The sequence below is a fragment of the Triturus cristatus genome, chromosome 10 (genome assembly GCF_964204655.1).
Source record: "Triturus cristatus chromosome 10, aTriCri1.1, whole genome shotgun sequence".
NCBI lineage: Eukaryota > Metazoa > Chordata > Amphibia > Caudata > Salamandridae > Triturus > Triturus cristatus.
The window spans coordinates 1,019,747,741-1,019,774,663 of NC_140593.1; the positions used below are offsets into that span (position 1 = coordinate 1,019,747,741).

At 45.2% G+C, this 26,923-nt stretch overlaps 1 protein-coding gene across 1 annotated transcript in view; it reads right to left on the reverse strand.

Moving 5' to 3' along the window:
• The window catches only part of LOC146796441 (radial spoke head 10 homolog B-like), a 272,974-nt gene that overhangs the window by 41,287 nt on the left and 204,764 nt on the right, over positions 1–26,923 (reverse strand). The window contains exon 17 of the mRNA XM_085629016.1: positions 20,482–20,626. Coding sequence (XP_085485142.1) covers positions 20,482–20,626 — 145 coding nt within the window. The remainder of the gene's footprint in view (positions 1–20,481; positions 20,627–26,923) is intronic.

Below are 26,923 nucleotides of genomic sequence, written 5' to 3' on the forward strand. Positions count from 1 at the left end.
TACTATTCCTCAAATGTTCAGTAAAAAAACTGTCCCAACCCCCCTATCGTTAACAGCCCAGGACTGCGACCAGAGCCACTCCGCTACTTCTGGACCTTCTTCAGATGCCTTGAGTAATTGTACCCCTGTCTCCAACCCGGTTCCTCTTGAACCTACTGTAATCGTTTGTAAAAATCGCTTCGAGGTATTATCTGATCTGGGTAATGATGCTGTAGAATCTGTTGACACTACTCCTAGTTTATCGGTACCAGCTGTTGTAGATTTGTCCGATGCTAGTGATTTTGTCCTTGAACCATCACTGCAATCGGACACTCATTTACGGGGGGTAGTGGCAGATACAGACCCAGCATCAGGCATAATTATGGACTCTATAAATGCACTAAAGCTTGAAATCAGTGACCTCAAAGCGTTAGTTAAGGAATTATTATCAATAGTAAACAGACCCCACACGCAGCTCTTGCAACCACATAATGTTCCGTGTAACAACGCTCTTCGCCCACATTCATTAATAACCTCTCCCATCACAATTACTGACTCTATAGTACCCACACTTTCCCAGCCGCCAGCGCTACCTAGACAAACTAGATCAAATCCACTACCACCAAATAGAGAGGGAATTATTCCACCCATTCCTAATAAAAGATTGTGCCCAATGATGAACAAAGACATAACATCTAATTCGGCCCTTCGACCCTTAAAATCTCCAGCCCCTGATTCGCTCCTTCAATTTTCTGTTGCGCAAAACCCAAGGGTTAACCACCAGCCTATTGTCCACATGGTGGGTGTCCCCAAGAACGATAGGTATGAGTGTGAAGATTCGCTAAAGAACAAAGTCACCCATTGGATTCGCCACACCAGAGGTTGTCGATCTCTTATCAGAGACGACCTCCTTAGGGCTCGCAGACTAAGGATTAATAATTCTCTAACAGACACGATTGAGCTGACCCTAGCTAACCACCATCTAGCTGATGGTCTCATCGCCCTTGAGTACAGATCCTCCTCCTCTGACTCGTCTTCCATCCAGTTCAGACACCCGACTACTCCGAGACACGTTCCGGAGGGGTGGAGAGGTGGGTCGTCTATCAAAGGCTCGAGGGCAAATCAACATTGGGACTGATTGATTGACTAATGCCTGTTTCTAATCCATCACCAATTTCTGCCGTAGGAACCCAAGTTGTTCCCTCTCTTAACGGCAGATTGTCCCCCCAAACATTGCCCCCTACTACTCTCCACGGGCTTGGGGGTGACGGCGCACCATCACGGGCTGTTCCGCTGCTAAATACATCGGACCCAGTCACTTCCTCTATCCCAGTATTAAATATGACCCACAAAATTATTTCATGGAACATTGCGGGTCTGAAAACTAAACTCTCACTTCCTGATTGGAATAACTTTATTGCCACTTTTGACCTTTGTATATTCCAAGAGACCTGGAGCACTACACCCTTATTTAAATCTGGTTTCACATGCCATTGTATCCCTGCGGTCACCACTGGCCGCGGCCGCCCCTCGGGGGGCCTTATAATATGGATCAATGTTGCCCTACCCTGCAGAGTTAGACATGTACGCAGTCCATCTCCGGATGTGCTGCATTTAACCTTGAGCGGGTTAAAAGGGGGACCTACCCTTGAACTTTTTAATGTATATGTCAGGGGTACCCCAGGAGGTTCTAAGTCTCCTATCGTTACCAATCTAGAGGAGGAACTTTCCTCCTGCCCCACGAACTCGCTCATACTGGTCGCCGGAGATCTGAACTGCACCTTTGAACCTCTTGCTTCTGATGATATTCTAGAAGTTGCAGATGAAGACATTAGATGGGGTATACCATCCCTCACTGTTCCCCCGGTACCAAGGTGGACACCAGTGATAATTCAACTTAATGCTCTGGCCATGGAATTCGGGTTGAGAGCTGCCAACGGTCGATTTCATTCCGACCTACATGCAGCATTTACTTTCAATAGAATCTCTAGCCCATCGCGTATCGACTATATTCTAATTGACCGAAGACTCTGGCATTATGCCGAGGATTTGGTTATTCTTCCAACTGTCGATAGCGATCACAATCCCCTGTGCCTGACCACAAAGAGTATATGGACCCAACTAACCCCTGACCACCGCCCGACAATGCTTACAAGGGATGTCATTCCATCCAACTGCAAAAGACCTAAAATAGCAGTAGACAAACAAAAACTGTCCTCCATCAAAGAAATATTGCTAATAAAAACTGGTGAACTTAGGCAAGCATGTGCAGATGCCAACGAGCAATCAAGGGCCGTGTCTATCCACGCAGACACCATTAAGTCAATTGGGTCTTTTTTCACCTCCCTCTCTGCTAACAAACCTCACACACAGAAAGCATCAGGTTCTTGGTTTAACTCTGAGTGTAGGTCTAGCAGGAAAATGCTTGCAATCACCATTAAATCCAAGGATTGCACTCTAATTAGAAATGCTAGGTCTGCCTATAAGAGATCTGTTGCTAATGCAAAATGCATATGGGAAGAATCTCATTGGCTGGCTTTAAAAGATGCTAGCCTAGCAAAGGATGGACCACATTTTGGAACCTATGTAGATACTCCTACGGTCAAGATCCTGATCTGATTCCTAACCATATCACAAACCACGAATGGTTCACTCATTTCTCTAAATTGTACTTGGATGATAGCACGCAATGTACTAGTGCTTCTTTTCCTCTCATTCCCACTGACCTAATTCCGCCTAATATTGATCCCTTTACTGAAACGGAAGTTATGGCGGCTATTAATAGATTGGTCCCAGCTAAAGCTAAAGCTGCAGGCCCAGATGGCCTGCCGGGGGACTTGTTCCGCCATGACCCCAAACCTTGGGCTGAGTATTTTACCATCTTACTTAATGCCTTTCTTAAAGGGCTTCCCATCCCTGAGTCATGGAAGGGGGCGGAGGTCATACCAATATTCAAGAAGGGCCATAGGGAGGACCCTGCTAACTACCGACCTATAAGTCTTATTGACGTTAGCCAGAAGGTGGTTGGCAGGGTTCTTCTAGAGCGAATTCTATTGTGGGTCACTGACAATGATATTCTGTCACATTACCAAGCTGGGTTCAGGCCATTCACGAGCACGATCGACCAGGTCTTTAGGCTCCTACTGTTATATTGGAAAACTGTATTGATTGGTAGGGGCAATCTCCATCTAGCCTTTATCGACCTAAAATCGGCTTTTGACCTGGTCCCTCGTGATCGCCTATGGTCTGTCCTTCAAGATTTGGGTCTTCCGCCTTACATCCTTGATCTCCTGGTACGCCTCCATGAGGGGATCTTTGCCAGGGTGAGATGGGGCAGTCAGGCCCAGAGAACTGATAAGATCCCAGTCAACAGAGGAGTCCGCCAGGGCTGTGTACTTGCGCCCACTCTTTTTTCTCTTTTCATTAATGGAGTGGTGAAATTCCTGCTTGAAGTCCCGGCGGATGCCCCCATTTTGTCTGGGGAAAAAGTTCCCACCCTCCTATTCGCGGACGATACCCTGCTAATTTCTAAAACACCTGCAGGGCTTCAGAAGCTGATAGACAGATTCCATTTGTTTTGCTCAACGAGAAGATTGGTCATTAACACTCTAAAAACTAAGCTCCTTTCTTTAAAATCTCGGAAATCACCAAGCGTAACCATCTTGTCTGATGGCATCCCCCTAGAATATGTCAAATTATTTGACTATCTAGGTATTAGGATTTCCGACACCATGACCTGGAAGCCCCACATTCAAAAAATGCTTCTTAACCACAAACGGGCCACGGGGGTATTAGCCAAAGAACACCGCTCCTCGAGGAGCAAGCCAATTAACCCCGCACTAACGATTTATCAGGCCAAAGCTGTAGGTTCGGCCACCTATGGAGCCGAACTTTGGGGCTTCGAAAACATAGAAGAGCTCTCTCTGTCTGAGAATACATTTTTAAGAGAACTAGTGACAATGCCAAGAGGTACTCCCCTGAAACCTCTCCTCAGTGACCTGGGTAGGCGTTCACTCAAGGACATTATTAGGCTACGCCCCCTGCTATTTTGGGTTAGTCTATGGCGAACCCCGGAGCTAGCCAAATTCACAGAGGGTCTGAGAGAAATTATGTACACAGCTGGCTCCCAAAAAATAAGCTGGCTTTGCAACATTAAAAAATATTTTATCCAGCTTGGCTTAACTGATCTTTGGGAGCATGGAGCCTCGATTAGTAAGATGGATCTCAAAAAAGCATATTGGGCATGGATTGATAACAGGGATCTTGGTAGCTCAAGTCATGGTAGATTAACTGAAGACTATTTTACCTTCAAGCAGACAGTTAATTTTGAGCCCTTTCTCGAGTTTATCCAAAAACCTAGAGACAGATCACTGTATTTTCAATTCAGACTCGAGATCCTCCCTACTCGTGAATTTACCAGTAAATGGAAGTCTCCCTATCAGACTCCTGCCACTTGCCTAACATGCCCCGAAAGAGTAGAAAGTATAGCCCATATAATGTTCGAATGCCCGGCGTACAGTAATCCGAGAAAAAGATGGCTAGCTCCGGCTTGCCGTCTCCTGGGCATTTCGAATTATCGTGTCGCTCTACGTATTCTTCGTACCGACACAAGTTTGGTCCTAGTCTGTGCCGTGGCTAAATTTCTGGCCTGGTCCTGGATCATCAGAAATAAATTCAATAGCTGTATCAGTTGAGTTACTGAACTGTTTTTATATATGTGTTTTAAAAAAAAAAAAAAAAAAAAAAAACTGCATTTTTTTAATTCTATTTTTTAAATTGTATTCTTATAATGTTTTTTATAACCAGTCATTAAGCTATACTATGATCTCTTGTAAAATATGTTCCCTAATGAACTTATATTTTTACCATGATTCTTTTGTACATGCTTTTATGATAATTTTTATCGAAATAAAGCTTTTTGACTATGACTAGGATTCGTGAGTTAGACGGCAGCTTATTTTTTCAAGACTTTACCCATTCATGGCAAGTTTGTGACGGGATGACAGTTGCCCACATTGTTGGGAGCATCTGTTGCTTTTTTAATAATTATGAAATCATGTGACCTATCCGGAAGGAGTTCTAGAAGAGACTTTCCTTTAGGGAGGCATTAGATGATAACATTAGATACTAAGTTGAAGTTTTTTTGAAAATGGAATGATGTTTTTGTCAGGTCAAGCTTAATGATAATCTTGTCTAGGCAGTTCACCATTACTGGAGTGAAGATGGTTCATGTAGAGTAGCTCTTCTAAATACCAGGAGTTTTGATTGTGATAATACAGAGTCAGACTTCAGGATGGAGTTTCTCATTAGTTGTGTCTTGTCGTAATATTCATCACATGTTCTCTGTAAATGAAGGAAGAGAGGCGTTGTGAGGACATCATTGTTGATTATTAAGACATCCTTTGAAACTCTCCTGATACTCTTTCCAGTTGTCAGACCTCCTTTCTCATTTTGAAGTCTTTGTCCAAGAACCGAGAGATACACATGCTTGAACCAATTTACATTTTTGATTGGTGCAGTGGAATCAATAGAATTCCTAACTGCTCTGTAAAAGCTGTCAAACAACTCATTTACATCTCTAGGGGACTGTGTATTCTGTCATGCAATCAAGAGCTTGGGCCCATGTGTAGTCTGAGCCAAGTTTGAAGTGTCTTTTAGCTAATGTTGTCTGAGCAGGGATTGACTTGATTTGGAAGGAAGATTCATGAATGAGATAAGGGACTTCAGAGTGGTCTGACCAGAGACTTCCAGTAGGAGTGAGGCATTCTACATTATGTTTACCATGAATCACCAAATCCAGGATATTTCTCCTTGGACTAAGTGGAGGTGTTAGTGACCTGCACAAGTTAGTGCTGGGAATCAACTGTTTTATGGCACAGGCACATTTGTCTGATGAACAACAACAGCTATTCTGGCCACTCCACATATATTGTTCAATGATGAACCTGGCGAAGTCAGTAATGAAAATCGTTTGTGCTCTGGGAAGATAATAGAGGAGTAGGAGTGGTTAGAGTTACATCTCTGGTCTCTATCCTTGCATTGGCATTCTTTTGACTTTCTCTGTTTCCTTATAACTGGTGTTTGCAGGCTGGCCACTTTCACCCTTATGTTTATTGCTTAGCCCATGACCTGCTCTGTACTCCACCAACTCCCATGCCTCATAGGGATGTGTGAAGAACCTTTATTTCTGTTCATCTATTATTTCTTATTCTGCCTCACCTCAAACATTCATCATCAGTCTTTATTCGATTTAAAATGAATCATAAAAGACACAAACATAAAAACAGGAGCACAATTTTTGCACCCTCATTAATACCGTACATCAATAAATACATTAAAAAGACGGTTAAGAAAAGCATTAAATAAATCAGTATTCTGATGAATAAATCTAGAAATAGTAGAAAAACACACTGTCAATTGCACATTCTGAATCACTAGGCTGAAAAACCAGGCACAATGCACATAAGTGGCCCAGGCCCCATATTCTGTTGGGGGACCTCTAGGGTGTTCTTGGTCACTTTCCTCCGTATAGACCATGCCCAGCCCAAATATTTAGCTAGGGCCACGGAAACAATTGTTAAAGAACTAGTGCGCAGAATTCGTAATGCCACAACACTGCTCCTGTTACCAAGTGTCTTGCACATGGGGGAAAGCCAAACACGTCTTGGAGAAATAAATGCCGGACAGGCAAACAAAAAATGAGCGGATGTTTCAGATTTAGCCCCACATGCAGGGCATGGTTCCTGCGATTTCCTATCCCACCTCCCTGACAAAGATCTAAGGGGTAGAGACCCAGCTCTAAACTGGAAATAAAGTTTCCTGTCACTAACATTGGTAACCAAGTCCCAGTATGATTCTAAGGCAGGGGCAATTTTGGCTTCTAGAAAGTTACCGGATATCCCTGAAGCTCTGTTCAGTACCTGGAGGTCTACTCTATCCCAGTATGCCTTTTTGAGAGAACTCTTTGATGGAAACAGGGCTGTCACCGGGTCAGACCATAACACCTCCATGCCCATTCCTTTCAACGTCTCATGTAAGCTCTTTAACCATACAATTTTGTGGAAGACATCAGTTTTTATAATGTCCATAAGACCGTTGGCGTAATGGGAGAGCTCAGGGGTAGTCCAGAGTCTCCGCCAGTATAAAACCGGTCAGAGCTTTGCAATGTCCAGAATGGACCTCCTGCCTAGATCATATCTAAGTGGGATCAATGGAGTACTCTGGGGGAGACCAGTTATACTCCGAAAGAATTTGTTTTCTACACTAGATAGAAGGGCTAGCTGGTCAAAACCCCAAAGCTCCGCCCCATATAGCGCAGAACTTAAAGCCTTAGCTTCATAGACTTGCAGTGCTGGGCTTATCGGTTTGGTGAATGACTTGCTAAATTCCCTGCTTAAGGCACCGGTTAGTTGTTTAAATCGCAGGGTGGCCATTTCGATGTGTTTGCGCCATTTGTTGTCATTTGCTATTTGGATGCCAAGGTACGTGAAGTTAGTTACCATCTCCAAAAATTGGCCATTCATAGATACCTTTTTTCCTCGAAAGCTAGCATGGGGGTTAAAGGCCATGAATTTTGTTTTTGCCACATTAACCTCCAGGCCGTAATCAAGGCAAAAGTCATCGAACAAGCACAAGGCTTTTTGCAGACCACTTAACGTTTTGGATACGATAAGCGTATCGTCTGCAAACATTAATATAGGGATGGTGACTCCAGCCAACCTTGGGGCGTCAATGTTTGCAGAAAGCATAAGATCAACTATCCCATTAATGTACAATGAGAAGAGCGTGGGAGCCATAGTACAGCCTTGTCGCACACCACGCTCTACCAGGAACTCAGGGGTAACCTCGCCTGGCCCACCCCATTGGATCCTAGCGTAGTTGGACTCGTGCAATCGCATGGCCAGTGTCAGGATTTCTTTAGGGAGACCAAGCTTTTCCAGAACTGCCCACAACCGAAGACGAGGCACAAGGTCAAAGGCAGCTCTCAGATCCACGAAAGCTACGTAGAGGCTGCCTTTACCCAGCGTCCCCACCCGCCAGTGGAGTTGGACAAAGCGGAAAACCTGGTCTACTGTGCTGATTGATTTACGGAAGCCTGCTTGGAAGGGGGACAGAATGTTGTTGTCATCAATCCACTCCTGTATCTGGTTCAGGACCATCCTCCCGATCACCTTCTGTATAGAATCTATCAGACTAATTGGCCTGTAGTTACATGGGAGTGCCTTGTCGCCCTTCTTAAATACAGGGATTATGACAGCCCCCCCCCCATGATTTGGGAACAGGAGCACCTACGGCCACGGCATTGGCCAAAAGAGTAACATACTTGCTCCAGCTGTCTTTGTTATGGAGAAAAACATCGGGAGGAACCCTATCTGGCCCTGGGGCACGGCCACTAGTAACAGAACCCAGAGCCTTCAGAGCATCTTGGATACAAAAGGGACCTTGTAAGAAGGGAGCATAAATTGGGACCCAGGCAAAGTTAGACAAGGGATTACAGGCGTATTGGGGTTTGAAATATTTGACCCACTCCGCCTGAGAAACGTGATTGGAAGGGCTATCAGGTCGCCCACCCCTGCCCCACTTAATGATATTCCAAAATAACCGGGAGTCTTTGGTGCAGCATGCCCCTTTTAAATCAAGCCAATGTTGTTCATCCCAGTTCCTTTTGGCCGTTCTTACAGCTTTTTTATACAGCGATCTAGCTAGGCGAACAGAGTCATTGAGTCCACTAGAGAGGGCAGTGGCCAAGTTAGCCCTAGATTGCCTACAGGCATCATCGTACCATCTAATGCTCTTGGGTGAGATCTTGTAAGGTTTCCTCCTGGGCTTCATAAAATGCGAGCCTATGTCATCAAACAACTTATCGTGAAGTTCAGTGATTGCTATGCAGCATAACTCTGAGATCGGCATACTCTCGAGCTCCAATATAGCATCAGCTAATTTGTTGTCTATGTCAGCAGTGACCAAGTGATTTAGCTTGAGTTCGCGCCACTTGAGCCTGCGCATGTCGTTTGTAGGGACAACTTCAGGCGGCCTTGGATCCATGGCCTCGGCTACTGGGCGATTGCTTGTCCACCATTGGTGGGTAACGCAAATAGGGTTGTGGTCGCTCTCAACTCTAACCTCAACCACCATATCTAATACAAAACGCCACAATTTCAGACTACATAGAACGTAGTCAATCCTGCTAGAGTGGCGTCCATTATCAAATGTGTTGGCCCCTAATTTGTCACCTAACGTCCTACCATTCAGAGCCCTCAAGCCATACTCGTAGCAAAGAGCATTGACCTGTAAGATTGTCTCAGACCACCTTTTTATGGAGTTAAGATCAAGCTCGGGTACTCCCCAAAGTTGGTCTTCCACAGGATCGACGCCCCACCCAAGATCGGGATCCAAGAGTGGTTCGAAGGTGACGTTCAAATCACCAGCGACAAGCACTCCCCTCCCACCTGAGTGCTGATCTATGAGGGAAGCCAAGTGTGCCAAGACCCGTGAGCCCGACCTATTAGGGCCTCTCATATACAGATTGAAGATATCCAGATCGCCGAGGGGGCCCAGTGATAGTTTGACTAGTTGGATATCGTCAGAGGTAGTTGAGACTGCGTTAGCTCCTGGAAATACATCCTGGCGAACCCAGATTGACAGACCTCCCTTCGGGCGTCCCTTGAGTCCCCGTACTGCAGGGACACAGAAGTTCAAGAAGCCCTGCATGAACTGGGGTTCACAAGACCAGGTCTCCTGAAAGATGCAAACGTCAAAGCCCCCTATAAAAGCTAACCATTCTGGAGATTCCATTTTTGACTTCAGACCAGCAACATTCCAGAAGACCATTGATCCCCTCGCCGCTCCATAGCCAGGTGCATAAAGTGGACAACCATAGGTCTGTTCAGGATCCCTTTGGATTTCACCAACCAGTTTGGGGGAAAATATATCTGTTACTTGAGACGCCCCATTAGCTAGAAGATGGGCTGCCTTACCTCCCCCCTTTGCCTCGCCTATGGGGTTGCTTAAGTTTGAAAAGATAATAGGGAGCGGCGTCCCAGGCACCGGTCAGTCCGAGGCTACAGGGTAGCGTAATTCATTGGTTCCCCAATTTGTCTGTTCTGGACTAGATCTCACGGGTATGTTGGCATTAAAATTATAAAAGTACCTTAGGTCTTGCACCCCGATTTTAGACTGAGCATAGGCCGATGGATGATCACATATAAAACGCACTACGCGTCTGTCTTCGAAGTTAATAATGATGGAGTCCCCGGGGACGTCTTTAGGTCTAGAACCTATCCAACTAACCCTTCTAGCTAAAAGGATCTTCCCGTCCAGATAGTTCGGGATAGGTCTATTCCTATTTAGCCAGAATGTGACTTTGTTTTTAAGCTGTTGGTAGGATTCCAATGTACCTTCTTTTAATTCGGGGACACCAGTCAGTACAGCTACGTAAGGAGTGGATTCTGGAGGAAGATGAATATGAGCCCTAGGGAATATACAAGTTTTATCCCTAGACTCCATATTAACTCCTTTACTCACACTCTTTTTTACAGTATCAATGCTGGAAATACTCGTGAGGTTGACCCTTTTGTGGCCATCGCCTTGATCAATGGGATTATCCATGGCCAGGGCCTTAGGGGGAGCAGCCTCAGAGATGACCTTAGGCAAAGCGTCAGGGTCAAGGGACAAAGATGACGGGACAGGAGGAAAAGGATTTGCCCTGGGGGAGTTTTCTCTGTCCTTGGTAGTTAATTTGATGACATTTTTCAGAGAGCAAAAGTTATCTAAAACTGTTTGTTCAAGTCGTTCTACCTTTTCGCTAACAGTTTTTACCCTCTCTAGTAATGGCAATAATAGGGAGCGCACCATTTTCTCAATCTGAGAGATCAAATCACTATTTTGGGGCAGGTCAGGCGACCTGGTAGAAATCTCACCCAGAGATAGATGATCGTCAGCCTGGCCCCCCCCCCGTCGCGGAAGGAGGGATTATTGGGACGTTAGGATGTTTCGCCTGTCTCCCTCCCTGGGTGATCCCATCTCTTTTCCTCTTGAGATTCGGAGGTTTTAGAGGTCTTCTGCTAGCCCTTGTCTGGGGGTAGGTGGAGACAAGTTTTGGGATATCAGAAGAACTACCTATTATAGGGGCAGATTCTCCAATTGCATCAGTCACATTACCAGCGGCCAATAATGTATTGGTGCTAACCCCAGGAGTCTCCCGCTGCGCTGGATCACATAAGTCCTGCCTTGCTGAATTCATTGGGGATTTTGCTTGTGCTAAGGTTCCCAGAGATGAACGTCTGGCTTGAATTAGCTCTGAAGATAAACGACGCTCAGTAATGGCTAGTTCGTGTTTTAGAACTGAAACCGCTCTGGTAATAAAGTGGTCAAGAGTACCAGACACAGATCCACCCCCACCAGTACGTTTCCCTTTGCCCGCCATCATACACTAGAATGCACAGGTGGGAATGTAACTCGGGACAATACCAATAGTATGGGGAAAGAACAATAGCGCGTTTTCCAATGTACAATGTATTCAACGTCTATATTTTTACAGGGTAGTAGCCCAGAGGGTTCAATGACAAGGACGAACAAACACTTAGCTACTGTCCGACCAACCTGGAAGTGCACTTAGTCCTTGAGCAGAAAGGCTCCGTAGCGACGTTAGAGGGATGGCCCAGTCCAGTCAGGGTCGGTCAGCCAGGCGTGGCCCGCGCGCGTCCCGCGCTGCGGGTCTCCTCTCTGACCTTTAACCCTCCCCGGCGCTGCCTGATGATGGAATTGGCAGGCGCCCGGGTGAGGGAGTGATGGGAAATGTAGTCCCGCTCTATCTGCCGTTCCCCTCACGGCAACACGAAGCGTGTCGGAGCGCCAACACCAACGCCAAGGATCTGCAGTGAAGCGCCGTTCCCCTCACGGCTGGACAGGTATCGAGCACCCTCAGGTTAGTGGCACAAGGTGAAGCAATGCGGCCCCTCAAACATTAATTTCAATGAGATCCCCTTTCTCTCTGACTCTTCTGTTGTTTTTGGCAGAATAAAATTACCATCTGAAGATTTGAGTGCAATATGGAAATATTATCACAGAAACAGGTTTTCATGACAGCTTCTTACTACTGTGACATCCGAACGTAAAGTAGCGTTTTAGCTACAGTATAAGACTTTAGCCAGTCTCATAGAGAGCAGGAAACAGACCCAGGGCAGATGGTTATTTGCTTAAACTCTCTAAGCTCTTCCGACCCTGGAGAATTTTGACAGTGGAAATCCACTTCACAAGGAGTAGATTCGCCTTTAGACCCACTAATTTTTCCAGACTTTTGCCATTAGATTATCTAGATCTCCTATTGCAGTTCTCCGTTACATTCAAAAGTTTAGTAGCTGTACAACTTCAGTGTCTATCTGTCTTCAATTCTGTTTTAATTATTGTTTTCTGAGAACTCCATCAACTCACTAATCAATGTCAGGACATCTGTTTTTAATGCTATTTGCTCCTTCACCACTGTTGCCAATGATGGTCAGGGATATTTCCTGCTAGTCAGCTGCATATTGATCTCCATTATGTCATTGCACAAGTCTCTTTGTGTATGGTCATTATTTTAATATGTCATGATCCCCAATACCAGGCAGGTAGGAGATCTCCCCATCTGTCAATGTGCAACACACTGCTCCCCTAGGGTTTTGGTTGGATTAATGCACACTGGTCCTGATCTGGCTAAAGCATTCTGCTCCGATCTTTATATCATCAGAGATTAAATTCATTGCAATCTCCAGCATTTCTGTTTTTCTTATCATATAACCTCATTACCACATTATTTATATTTTTATATGTTTTCCTTTCTGCAGCATAGTGTCCCCTTCTTAACAGATTACTTGTACTAACATGATGCTAGCAGAGTAGATCCCATTGTTGGCCAAAACCATCTCCTCATATGCAATATTCCACACAATCAATCTATTGTATGAAAACTATTCAGTGTTATTACTTCATTAGTGGGTACCATCCAACAAAATCTAAACTCTAGTGCCGGCATTTATTCGAACAAATTGTGTGATCCTGGACAAAGCACTTTATTTCGATGTATCTTGTTTTCCTTACCTACAATCCAGGTGATACTTAGATAAAGTTTAATGCCTTTCACTAGGTACAATATTAACCGGGCCACTGAAATTATGTGCAGGGGAGGACCAAGTTCTGTTGCAGGGTTGACTAAATTATGCAGCAAGAAAGGGAAAAATTATGCGATTCCCCATGCACTTAACTTTGCCTCCTGGGACATTAGCAAAAACATTTGTAAAAGCTGCGTAAAGCTACAATGACTTAGAGTGTGCAGCTTCATCAATAAGGCAAGACGTGGTAAGTAGATTGTCCTCGATGTTGCTATTTCTTTGGAAGCCGGATTGAAACTGGGTGTATGCACTCCTGAGGCGGAAGCCAGGAGATTAGCTACCTGCGCGCATAGAAAAGTAATTAGCTTTTTACGCTTTTAAAATTGTGTGTTCTTTCTCGTTCTATTTTAAAAATAAATCTTATTTGGAAAGTGTCACCTACCTATTTGTCGGCGCTCAGGCTGTTACATTTGGGGGCAAAGTGATACTCGTCAGGGCTCGTTCTTGTTTGTGTGGTGTTCCGGCAGCGGGCGGACATCTTGGAGGGATTGTGGGGTGGCGCACTAGTCCCTGTTTCCCTCTCTCCATAACAGAGGATGCTGACGCGGCCGCGCCACACTGGGTGTGTGCACTCCTGAGGCGGAAGCCGGGAGATTAGCTACCTGCGCGCATAGAAAAGTAATTTTCTTTTTACGCTTTAAAATTGTGTGTTCTTTCTCGTTCTATTTTAAAAATAAATCTTATTTGGAAAGTGTCACCTACCTATTTGTCGCCGCTCAGGCTGTTACATTTGGGGGCAAAGTGATACTCGTCAGGGCTCGTTCTTGTTTGTGTGGTGTTCCGGCAGCGGGCGGACATCTTGGATGGATTGTGGGATGGCGCACTAGTCCCTGTTTCCCTCTCTCTATAACAGAGGATGCTGACGCAGCCGCGCCACACTGGGTGTATGCACTCCTGAGGCGGAAGCCGGGAGATTAGCTACCTGCGCGCATAGAAAAGTAATTTGCTTTTTATGCTTTTAATAATGTGTGTTCTTTCTCGTTCTATTTTAAAAATAAATCTTATTTGGAAAGTGTCACCTACCTATTTTTCGCCGCTCAGGCTGTTACATTTGGGGGCAAAGTGATACTCGTCAGGGCTCGTTCTTGTTTGTGTGGTGTTCCGGCAGCGGGCGGACATCTTGGAGGGATTGTGGGGTGGCGCACTAGTCCCTGTTTCCCTCTCTCTATAACAGAAGATGCTGACGCGGCCGCGCAGCGGACGGGCGCAGCGGGCACACCAAAGGCAAGCCGTAGGCGCGCCAAAGGCAAGCCCGTCCGCGCCCTTACGCGACCAGGGGCCAACAGTGCTGCCTCTCCCAGGACCCATGCCCCCGTTGTTAGCTACTCGGCGGAGGTACTCAACCAAATAAACAAGCGTGCCCAAGCTCATAAATGTTCTTTTAATAACTGTTTTCAGTCCAATCTCTTCATGCTGGAGGGCCCAGTATCTTGCCATAAATGCAAATATCAAATGAGCATAGCTGAGGAACCTACCGTCCTCTCGCAGGATTCAGGAATTCTAGGAACCACGTCCCATAGAAATATTTTATGTAATGTTAGATCTTTAGCAAAACACCCCTTTAAAATATGGGACATGATGACATCCCAGGATCCCACCTTGTGTGTCTTTACTGAAACCTGGCTAAGCCCCTCTAACCAGGCGATGATTACGCTGGCGATTCCAGAGAACTATAAATGTATTCATCAGGATCGGGGAAATAAAAAAGGAGGAGGCATTGCCATTGCATTAAAAAAAGACCTGGAGGTAAAATGGGTTTCCTCAGTATGCAACGATCAACTAGAGCTAGGTGTTTTTAAAATCGCGGCTTCCCCGTCTGACACCTGGTATGGAGCAATAGTATATCGCCCACCGGGTGCAAAAGGAATTTTTGTAGACGTACTAGTAGAATATCTGGCACTTCATGTACTATCAGCAAAAACCTTCCTTTTGCTGGGAGATTTCAACTTTCACGGGGAAAAAGTAGAGGACCCTGAAGTAATCAAATTACTGGCTTCCCTCAAACTTTTAGGCCTCACTCAACGAATAATAGGTCCCACCCACAATGCAGTACATTTATTGGACCTAGTTTTCTCCAACTCGGACCGGATTCAGTGCGAACTTCCGGACCCCCTCCCATGGACTGATCATTATATGATTATGATCCACATAACCCGCCTGGCCGACTTAAGTGTGACACGGCCCATCAAACAATCCCATAGCTTACGTAGAAGGTGGGACAATCTCTCTCCTGTGGCATTTAATGAGATTTTTTCTTTGTATCAATCAGACCATACTAAAGATATCTACGAACAATTGGAGACTTTTAATATTGCGTTGGAAGGAGCTTTCGACGTAATTATTCCTAAAAAATTAATGAAATTGACGACCCAGAGAGTTTCCACCCCCAAGTTCTCAGGTGAATTGAAGCTAGAAAGGGCTACCTGTCGGCGTTTGGAAAGAAGATGGCGCACTGACAAGTCAGAGGAAAATAGAACAATGTATAAGAGGACATTGTCTAAATACCACCTGAACTTAAAAGCAGCTAGACAGCAATACATTATCAGTCAAATTGACAATGCGAGCAACTCCCAGAAAACACTAGTTAATGTTGTCCGGGATTTTGTCTCGCCAAAAGCCTGTAGACAATTGCCCCAAGAATCCCAGGAGCTATGCGATTCTCTGGCCTCCTATTTTCGGGAAAAAATATTGAATATTTATGCCAATTTTCCCACCGCTATCAATTCCCCGATGGCTTTTTCTCAATCACCCTGGAATCAAAATAAAATAGAAATATGTTCCCTAAATTGCTTTTCCTTAGTTACAGTCGAGGAGGTTATTAAAGCTCTTTCGGGGGCTAAATCGGGATCGCCATGGGATGCGTGTCCTCCCAAAACTATGGCAGTTTTGGCCCTGAGCTGTGCCCCGGTAGTCCGAGACATATTTAATAACTCCATTACCTCGGGCACTATCCCGACCGCCTGGAAAGAGGCGGTTGTGCGTCCCATATTGAAAAAAGTATCGGCAGACCCCCTGATCCTGGCAAACTACCGGCCCATCTCCCTGCTACCTCTCCTAGGTAAAATCCTGGAAAGCTGCATTAATAGCCAGTTAAGCCTGTACCTGGAGGAAAACCATCTTTTAGATCCTTCACAGTCTGGTTTCCGTCCTGGTTTCAGCACGGAGACTGCTGTGTTGGCCGTAACTGACTCCCTCAGACTAACTGTCGATAAAGGAGGTTCAGTAATTCTGATCCTCCTTGATCTCTCCACAGCTTTCGATACTATCTCCCACTCGAAGCTGTTGGAGAGACTCCAGGACTGTGGCATAAAAGGGTTAGCCTTGAAATGGCTAGAACAGTATTTACTGGGACGAACTCAAACTGTTATGTTGGGACCATATGTCTCTCAAAAAATGTTGCTAGACAGGGGAGTCCCGCAAGGTTCTTGTCTGAGCCCCACTCTTTTCAACCTTTATATGGCTCCTTTGGCAAAAATAATCGAGTATCTGGGTTTTGAAATTATATCATATGCGGATGACACCCAGCTTATGTTTACCATCGGACCTAACCCAGAACTCGACAAACTCCGTTTTGCCTCTGGAATGCTTGCCATCTTTGACTGGATGTCAAGAAATTGCCTCCAGCTCAATCCAGGAAAAACGGAGGTTATGCTTTTAGGTAAAGCCAAAAACAGCTGGTCGGACGATTGGTGGCCTAGTCAACTTGGTCACCCCCCCATTCCCAAACAGTCTGTAAAGAATCTTGGGGTTCAATTAGGCTCATTCCATGAAAGATCAGGTAGCAGCAACAACCAGCTCTTGCTATTATGGACTAAGATTGCTTAGGAAAATTTTTCCTTACCTCCCCATATCTCAGCGCAGAACCTTAGTCCAGGCGATGGTTGTTAGCCGCTTAGACTATGGGAATGCGTTGCTGGCTGAAGTGAGTCAAATCCATCTGGCTAAACTCCAGGTTATTCAGAACATGGCAGCACGGCTTGTTCTGAATCGCCCTCCAGGCTCTGCTTCAACTCCTCTGTTGAGGGAACTGCACTGGCTAAATATCAGAAACAGATCAATTTTTAAGATGTGCTGTCTGACCTATAATGCCCTAAGGGGTAGAGGTCCCCTCTACCTTCGAAAGAAACTAGTCAAATACTCTCCTCACAGGAATCTTAGATCCAACACGTTAGACCTCCTTCAAGTTCCCAGAATTCGTCTCACACGCACGGGAGGTAGAGCTTTCTCATACCTAGCCCCGAGCTATTGGAACAAGCTTCCGATAGCGGTTCGTAAAATTCAGTCACTGACTATCTTCAGGAAACAACTAAAAACGTTCCTATTTTAAATGTCTATGCGATGCTGGTATTTTCTTCTCCTTTATCTCCCAGTTTAGCGCCTAGATGCCCCAGGGTGAGTTGTGCGCTCTATAAGAAATCCATACCATACCATACCATACCATACCAAACCTTGGGATCAGCTGTTTCTCTGTAGCCTAGCTTCCAGCTCCTAATTTAAAAGTCTGGCATAGCACTTTCCTTGAACCTGTATTAGCGCTATCATTCTATAATTCCTCAGCAAATGCCTGCTTCCTTTCTTATGTATTGGAACTAGAATAGACCCTCACCAACAAAATGGGACCATACTAGCGCAGAAGCAGACCAGGGGCCGTATTATGGGATTGTCCCCGGGAACACAAATGGCCATTTACACCAAGGGCCTTTGGAAATACAGAAGGGGCCGCAGACGCTTGTGGGTCCCCTCCTGTAATACCGATAGCACTGGTGCACATAAAGCGCCAGCGCTATCATCAGAGGGCGTTCCCTCATTTGTCAGAGGGCGTGGCCCCATTCAAATGAGGTAATCCCTTTGCCTCTGCACCCACGCCGTATTAAAGACGGGGGCGCGGAGGCAAAGAAGCTGTCAGGAGGCGCACTGACAGTGTGCCACCTAGAAGGTGGAGCACTGACAGTGCGCCACCTAGAAGGTGGAGCACTGACAGTGCACTTCTTGATGGCATCCCTCTCTGGGGAAAGGGGGTCCCATGGACCCCCCAGATATCCCATTAGATGAGGGTGCAGTCACTCACTGCACCCACCTGCAAAGGGGTCTCTAATCCCCCCTCAAAGTGTAGGCAGGTTACTGCCTGTACTGTGATACATGGAGCAGCGTCAAAGCAGCTGCTCTGTTTTTCACATGAATGTGTTGTCCCAAGTATAGCGCATTCATCCAATACAGTGCATTTTTCTTTTAAAAGGAGCGCCCAGCGCAAACAAGGAAAATGCGCTGTATCTGTGATACAGCCCCAGAAAGGCTCTTTTTAAAATGTGTGTCCATTGTGTGGAGTCAGATTTAAGGAGTGCTGCTGGTAGGCTGTTAAGGCCAAGAACGCCAACTGCTCTTAACTTACTTAAAGTCTTGGCCACTCTTTAGCTAAGTCAAAGCTTCGACATGCTCATACTGAGGCTGGTGACTTATTGGAATATCGACTTGCCGTCGTCCAGCTAGCTGTGAGTATCCCCTCGCCTTCTGAGAAGTGGTTATAACATCCTCAGGTACCAGAACTCCAATCGCTGTAACCTTGCTCTTTTTCTAGGGTAGATGCTGTTGATGTCTGTAAGCTCCCCAGACACACACAAGACATCTGTCACTATTTTTGCACTCTCAATTTTTCCCAATAAAGGCACTGCTGTTGGAAGTAATACTGATGTTAATAGTTGATGGTTTTTTTTTCACTTTGGTCAAGTTTATTTACGAGGACTCACAAATCGCTTAAATCTTTAAATTTGAGGACTTTAGATCATCCTTCGTTCTCTTGGTGGCTCATACTTGATTTCTATGCGCGCGACTCAAAACTTTGATTTCATCTTTCAGCCTTTTGGATGTTTTTATCACTATAACTTCATAAGGCTCTATTTAGTTCTTTCCTGGTTTTCTGGACAGCCTCACGCCAAAAAGGTTGGGTTTCTGCTTCGTGAGCTCTCTCCATTTCTTTTTTTCCCCACGCTCCGTAGTATGTTGTAAGGTACTTATTAAGTTGAGCCAGCCCTCAACTAGGTTGCTGTTTCTCTTAAAATCCTGACCCAGCTTCTTTATATTACTTGTTCTTTTCTTTTTGCTTCTGGGGGACTCCTCCCACTTCTAAGGGATATTGTTAAGGGGCTCCGTGCCACTTTCTTTTTGCCATTGCTGTAGAGTGGTGCTAATCTTGCATGATAAAGCCGCATGGTCACTAGAGAGTTATAAGGAAGTCATCGGTACGGTGAAAGTATTCTATGGAAACCCATATATAGTCTAACACTGCTAATCTAAAAGGGGAGATATGGGTGAAGACAGCCCGTATATCTCTTTTGAGTGAGCCGACCATTTAGGCATTGCAGCCCCACTGCTTTCAATATATTTGCTAAATATTCACCAAAGTCCTCTTTTTTCTGCGGTTGCGGTACCTACTGTATAGTTTTTCATGAGTACTCTAATGAAAAAGTTATTACACCTGTGTAATTATAATGATGTGCACAATTTTACCATGCCTGTGTTGAAAGCCCTGCCATTGCTCCTTTATTCAGATATAGAGTGTGTCCTTCAGAGGGCCGCCCCGGAGGGAACACTCAGTCCTCACTGTGAAAGCAGTAGATTTGAGGACACTTCTACGTCAGGAAACATCCTGCATATTGTTAGGTAAATATCCACAGAGTTGCAAGTGTGAGAGTGGTCTCAATTTCTACCAATGGATCCATCCAGGAATGCCTACACCCCCCCCCCGCCAACCCTGAATTCATATAAGTGAAAATGCTTTAATCTTGACATCAATTTCATATGCCAAATCCCATTTGCTAGAGAAAATGTCTATGATTAATGAACCATGTTTTGTGCCTATAAGTTGAACTTTCGTGCACAAAAACATTTAAGAATTGTACTCTTACAATTTACATTCACATCAATATGCTATGGCCTTTGTTTGCAGGGACTGGCTTCAACGATGTCTCTCAGCGGAACTGCTCGCTTCTATTTCTATGCTTGTTCAACAATTCTGGCATCTGGTGTGTTAATTGTGGTCACAAATGTTGAAATTTAGATCTGAATCCCTACTTACACACAACTGGAGCAGATATCCTGGGTCAACAAATAGGTCACTGCACCAGATTGCAATACATTGTGTAATTACTGACACAGGCAATTCGTAAACTTAAGGGAGTGGCGAATTGTTATCTAGGTCACTGGCTAAATACTAAGGATATTGACAAAATCATCTTTTCACTTGGATATGCTAAGCATTATCATCCATGACACTCACATAGGAATTTACCCTATATAAAAAAAACACAGCCCAATACATTAATAAAATACTGCTATTGATGTATGTCTTGATACTCACTAGGAATGTAATGTGGTTGAGCACTAGACTTTCTTCGTGATTCGCCATGCTTTTCTCCTAAATTAACAGACTTTCTCCTTCCCTCTGCTCCCTTCCCTGCTGGTTTGGAAGGTTTTTCGTCTAGTGCACGCTCTCTGGGTTTACTCTAACAGAAGAAAAACATAGACATATTTGTACTACATCATTCCCTTGCCTTGGAGACTGTGGGTGTTCACATGTTCATGTCACAATAAATCTCTCAAATTTCTGTCTGCGTTTTCTTTTTTTATTATTTTGCTTGAGCTGAAAATGCTTGAAAAATTATTATTTAATTAGTGATCTGAAGTTAATCAAAATGAAGCTCATTATCAATATATGTAACATTTTAATTAGTTAGAAAACATGGTTGGCCAATTAGCCTGTAAAAAGTTTGTCATTGTACAGCGGACACTGTCAATTTTATCACTCTCATGGGACACTGGTCTTGCCGAGTAATATTGGTGTACTGTAAAGACGCTCTTGCAGGTGTAGAAGAAATACCATGCTACCGATGCAACAGAACCCAAAAAAAAGTGGTAACGGCCAGATGGATGGTATAAGGTAAGGAATGGAAACTAACTTTTCAACTTTTAAGAACAGCAAAGATGAAACTAGCGACATACTGGAAACAGAAAACAGCTCCCTTCCTACCAATGTGAAAGGGGAAAATATGGGCCACCATGGCCATGCAAAGAATACTGAGTCACCTACTAAAAGACAAAGATGACTTCTTATCCACATGGCTACAGATGCTGAGATACATGGAAAAAGACAACAGGAAGTAAATATTAAGCCATCTACTAAAAGACAAAGATGTGATCATCAAGTGTTGTTACAAAGTTTGGCCATACCCCAGGCTACACTAATTGAAGTTCAAGGACTAAGAAGAAGCCCCATTAGGTATGGAAGTTTTGGATGTCTGGTGTGACTAAAATCTTAAAAAGATGGGCGAATGGAAAGAAGTTTAACACTTTTGAGGAACTGTTTAATTTGTTACTGATTGAGTAGCTGTTGGATGCCTGTCCACCAACTGTGCATAAGTACCTTGCTAACATGAAGGGTCACCCTTTCAAGAAGAAGGCTGTGACGGCTGTCTGAAGGCTTTCATACAGGACAAACCAGAAAGGACCATCTGGTGAAAAGTTACAAACATTAGGTGAAATTTTCTGGGCACTCAGGGATCCAAGTCGGACCATCACTATATCAACTTCCGTATCCTTGAAAGCTGGAATCCCAAAAGATCACAACCAATAAAACAAAAACAGTGGAAAAGGTCACTCCATAATACAAACGTGAATGAGCTCATATCACGCTGTAATATCTCCCTTCTGCCGCCTAATAACATGACCGACATTCACGACCTCACTGAACACTATAAAAACGCCACGATGTCTGCCCTAAATGCAGCTGCCCCCCTCCAACTAAAAAGAATACCCATCAAAGTCTCCAAAGCATGGTTCAATGACAGCCTAAATGCTGACAGACGCTCCCTGAGATTAGCAGAACGCGCCTGGAGATCCTCACCATCCATGGCTCGTCTAAAATCACTAAGACTAAAAAGAAGCAGATACAACTAACTCATCAGAACGGCAAAAGAAACCTTCTTCACAGCCCAACTGTACAAAACCAAAAATCGCCTGAAATGGCTTTTTGAGCTGATTTAAGACGCAATCCAATAACACCTCTATCCAATCTCTGCACGTCTCCTGTCCTCAACCAAACTGTGATGCGGTTGCTGACTTCTTCCTCAGTAAAGCGAGCAAGTTCAAATCAGATCTTAAGTCTGCTCTACTTGAACTCACACCCTCCCCTGACCCCTCTTTACCCACGCCCCCGACCACACCGCCATGTCTCTCCCCCAAAAACAATGCCTCCTGGAATCAATTCACACCCCTCAATAACACAGCCATCCTCAACATACTCTCGACCCTGAAACCCTCTAATCACTTCAATGACCCTCTTCCCTATAACTTCTTCAAAGAAATGTTAGGATCACTTGTCGCGCTATGGTCCACGATCATCAATGCCTCTCTTCTTCAAGGAGAAATCCCCGACTGCCTGAAGGCTGGCCTGGTGCTCCCTATTCTCAAAAAACCCACAGTGGACCCTGAAGATCTTAATAACTTCCGACCCGACCAATCACAAACATCCCTACCCTTGCAAAACTCCTGGAGAAATATGTACATGAACAACTGCGCAAACACATTGAGCAATTCCAACTCCTCGACCAATTCCAATCAGGCTTCCACAGGGCCACAGCACTGACACAGCCATCTCCCACATTGTGGATGATGCTCTAACTCAGCTTGACCAGAATGAAACATTCCTACTAAGACTACTTGATCTCTCTTCTGCTTTTGACACTGTCAAACATGACAATCTACTCAACCTCCTGGAATGCAGGATGGGGCTCTCAGGCACGGTCCTTAAATTGTTTCCTCTTTTCTCACCAACAGAACGCAAAGAGTCACATCCAACCAATCTTTATCCAAATCCAGCCCCTGCACTCTGGGTGTCCCCCAAGGATCCTCACTCTCCCCCATGCTCTTTAACCTTTTCATTGAACCACTAACTGTAATCCTCATAGCATCCAACACACAATATCACATGTATGCGGATGACACACAACTGTACATGAAAATATCCTCCCCCGAAGTCATCAAGTCAATCAACAGAACCCTGCTCAAAACCCTCAACTGGCTAACCACCAACCACCTCAAATTAAACGCCCTCAAAACAGAATTCCTCCTCATCTCACACACTAAGCAAACCCCCACTGTTGTGAATTATCTAAGTAACCTCACCGCACACCACACATAATTGACTCCATGAAATCACTGGGAGTGGTGCTAGATAAGAACCTTAACATGCAAGACCACATCAGAGCATCTACCAAAGGAGCGAACTTCCAACTGATCGTACTAAGAAAACTCAAACCCTACCTTCCCCAACATGACTTCAAATCAGCAGTGCAATCACTAGTCATCTCTAGACTAGAATACGGCAGTGCTACTCTATGCGGACTGCCGAAACTCAGCCTAGCCCCCCTCAGTGCTTCACTCAATGCGGCGACCAGACTCATCACTGGTTCCAAAAGAACCAACCACATCTCTCCTAACCTGAAATCGCTCAACTGGCTTCCTTTTGAAGCAAGGATCCACCTAAAAAATTGCTTTTATGACTCACAGAGCCCTACACTTCAATACCCCACTCTACCTCAAAAACGAGCTAGAACTCTCTGACTGTAACCGGCCCTCAAGGAGCTCCAGCACACTGCTGCTTAAGCCAAAGAAATTTAAAAAACTGAAAAGATACAATCGCACATTCTCTGGCATTGCCCTGAGAATCTGCAATTCCTTACCAGTGGAAACAAGACTGATTCCCTCAACTTTTGCCTTCAAAAGGGAAGTTAAGGCCCTCCTAATGAGCAATGAGCTGATCTAGAACTTTTTCCCCTCCTGCCTCTGATCCAGTTTAGCTGCTTTAGCTATGACCTGACATCTGTTACGGCCCGTGTGACCCGCCAATATGTCATTTTGCTCCTGTTGCATATTGCTTTTCTTGTTCCTAATGTATTTGGTTTTTTCTTTCTTCTCGCCTACAGCTATCTTCCTATGTCTCCCGCAACCCGTATCTAAAGCGCTCCTATACCCGCTTGGGTCTTGTTCGCGCTATACAAAACTTTTATACTAAATATAGTATAAAGCAATGCTGAAGGTATACCATGGACTCATCAAGAAAACTAAGGCGGAATATTACCTAGAAAGAATCGACTCGTCAGGGAACTCCACTAGGGAACTATTCAAGGTTTACAAGGAGATCTCTTCCCTGGACACAGTGGCAGCTCCTGCCACCGGGTCAGTTGAACGCTGTAACCTCATAGCGAATTTTTTCTCTAACAAAGTGGTGACTATCTATTCCACGTTTCCTGAATCGGCCGGGGTCCACCAGGACCTTCTGGATGTGTCAGGACCTCTAGGGGAGGATGAGAGACTAGATAGTTTTGTAATCCCTCCCCCTGAAATCCTAAAAATGTTTTGCCTGAGCATCAAGTCTGTTTCCCCTAAGGACCCGACCTCCCCGAGTAGACTTGAGGGGTGCTTAGAAACCTTGGAGCCCTTTATCAGACATCTCTTGGAGGTCTCATTCAGGACTAACACAGTCCCTGGTTGCTGGAAGGAGGCAGTAGTACTTCCCATCCCAAAAAAACCTCAGTTGGGCCCGGAGCGTTTAGACAATCTGCGACCTATCTCTCTTTTACCCTACTTTGCTGAGAAAGTGGTAAATGAGCAACTTACAGCTCATATTGGGAAATGTCACCTCCTTCACCCCACTCAATCGGGTTTCCGTGAACACCACTCAACGAAGTCTGCTCTTCTTCTGGCAACTGAGACCATTCGGGAGTATGTGGATGCTGGTCCAACGGCCACCCTGATCCTGTAGGATCTTAGTGCGGCCTTTGACACGGTAGCTCACCACACTCTAATCCATCGCCTAAAGAAAGGAGGCGTGTCTGGGAAGGCTTTAGATTGGCTTATATCATTTCTAGCTAATCGTAGCTTCCAGGTGAGGCAGGGCGAGTTCTACTCTAGGGTCATAGGATTGCAGCAGGGGGTTCCTCAGGGCTCAATTCTGAGCCCTACTCTGTTTAATCTCTATGTGGCTCCCCTAGCAGAGATCGCCGATGGTTTCGGGATTAAAGTCGTCTCTTATGCCGACGATACCCAGTTGGTGGTGTCTTTGACCCTGGAACAACAGTCGGCAGCCCCCAATCTGGTGATGTGCCTGCAAGAATTAGCCTCCTGGATGGAAAAAAACTGTCTGAAACTTAACGGTGACAAGACAGAAGTACTGGTGGTGGGAAGAGCTCCATCCGTATGGTCCTCTGCTTGGTGGCCGCAGAATTTGGGCCCAACCCCTGTCCCATGCGCCCAGGCCAAAAACCTGGGGGTCTGGATGGACCCTCACCTATCTTTTGATTATCACACCAGGAGGGTCGCAGGAGCCTGTTTTGGAATCCTTAAAAGTCTCCGTAAAACCATGGATATACTACCCATTGCTGCTAGGAAGACCCTAGTTCACGCCCTCATGACATCTCGTCTTGATTACGGGAATGTCCTTTATCTGGGTGCTACTGGCAGGTGTATAAAGAGACTTCAATGCGTTCAGAACGCTGCAGCCCGTTTGATCCTGATGCACCCGAGGAGAACCGCCTCTAAACCGGCTCTTGCCTTTCTTCACTGGCTGCCTATACGAGAGCGAGTATGGTTTAAAATGTTGTGTATGTGTCATCGCATTATCCAGGGAACCTCTCCTGTGTATTTGTTGAACCTCCTTACCCCCTACACTCCTGCCCGCCACCTTCGACTTGAACCCTGGGAGGGCATATTTAGGAAGAAACTGAACACCCACCTGTTTCCGCCTGGATAGGTCTCCGTGATCTTCAATGTGACGTGCATCGCAGCGCGAGGACACACTGTCTAGTGTAACCAGGCGCTTTATAAACCCGATTATTATATTAATACGTTTGAGAAGAACTTCCTGAGTAATGTCTGCCAACCTGGAAATAAAAAGCATTCTGGCCCAAGCCGAGCAAAGAAGCTTTCATTACGATGTCAGTGATTTCTCTGTAGGAGTCTTTAGCCCCTGTTCCTAAAGAAAGAGTGGATTTTAAGGAGTGTTAAAGCTAAGATGTGGTGTAAGACCTGGGGTCACCGGGCCCTAAGGGGGTAACGTGACTCGAGCGGGTGGGCACCCGAAGGCTTAAGTGTAAAGCGACCATACAACACACACATCCCCTGAAGCAGGAAACGCACACAATAATGGACACCACACAGTAGGTTCAATGAAAATCAATCAAGTTTATCTAAGCAGTTAGATGCAAATGCAGTTCATTAGATGGCAATGGGCATTACTTGAATACATTCGCGTTAGATTCACCAGCCTTTCATTATGGTGCCATAGGCAGTACCTGAATACATTAGCGTCAGATTTACCAGCAATTCAGTATGATGCAATAGGCAGTACCTGAATACATTAGCGTCAGATTCACCAGCAATTCATTATAGTTCCATTGGCAATACCTGGCGAACCTGGGGGGAGCGGTAAACACAGCGGTTAACCAGCGCGCTGCGCCCCTCCCACCACTAGCGTTTCAATCCGCCGTGGGCACCTCGCGCGGTATTTAGTAATTATTAGCGCTTTGACATAGGACTGGGAAACGTAGCGCCCCACCTGGGAAACTAATAGCGTTTCAGGGCACAACTTGCGGGCTTACCGCTACTCATGACACCGTTGGCGCTTGGAGATCACAGCGCTACACGGGATAATCCAGCATTAAGCACTTCAGAGCAGAACTTAAGAACACAGTGCTACTCATAATAATCAAGCATTAAGCACTTCAGAGCAGAACTTAAGAACACAG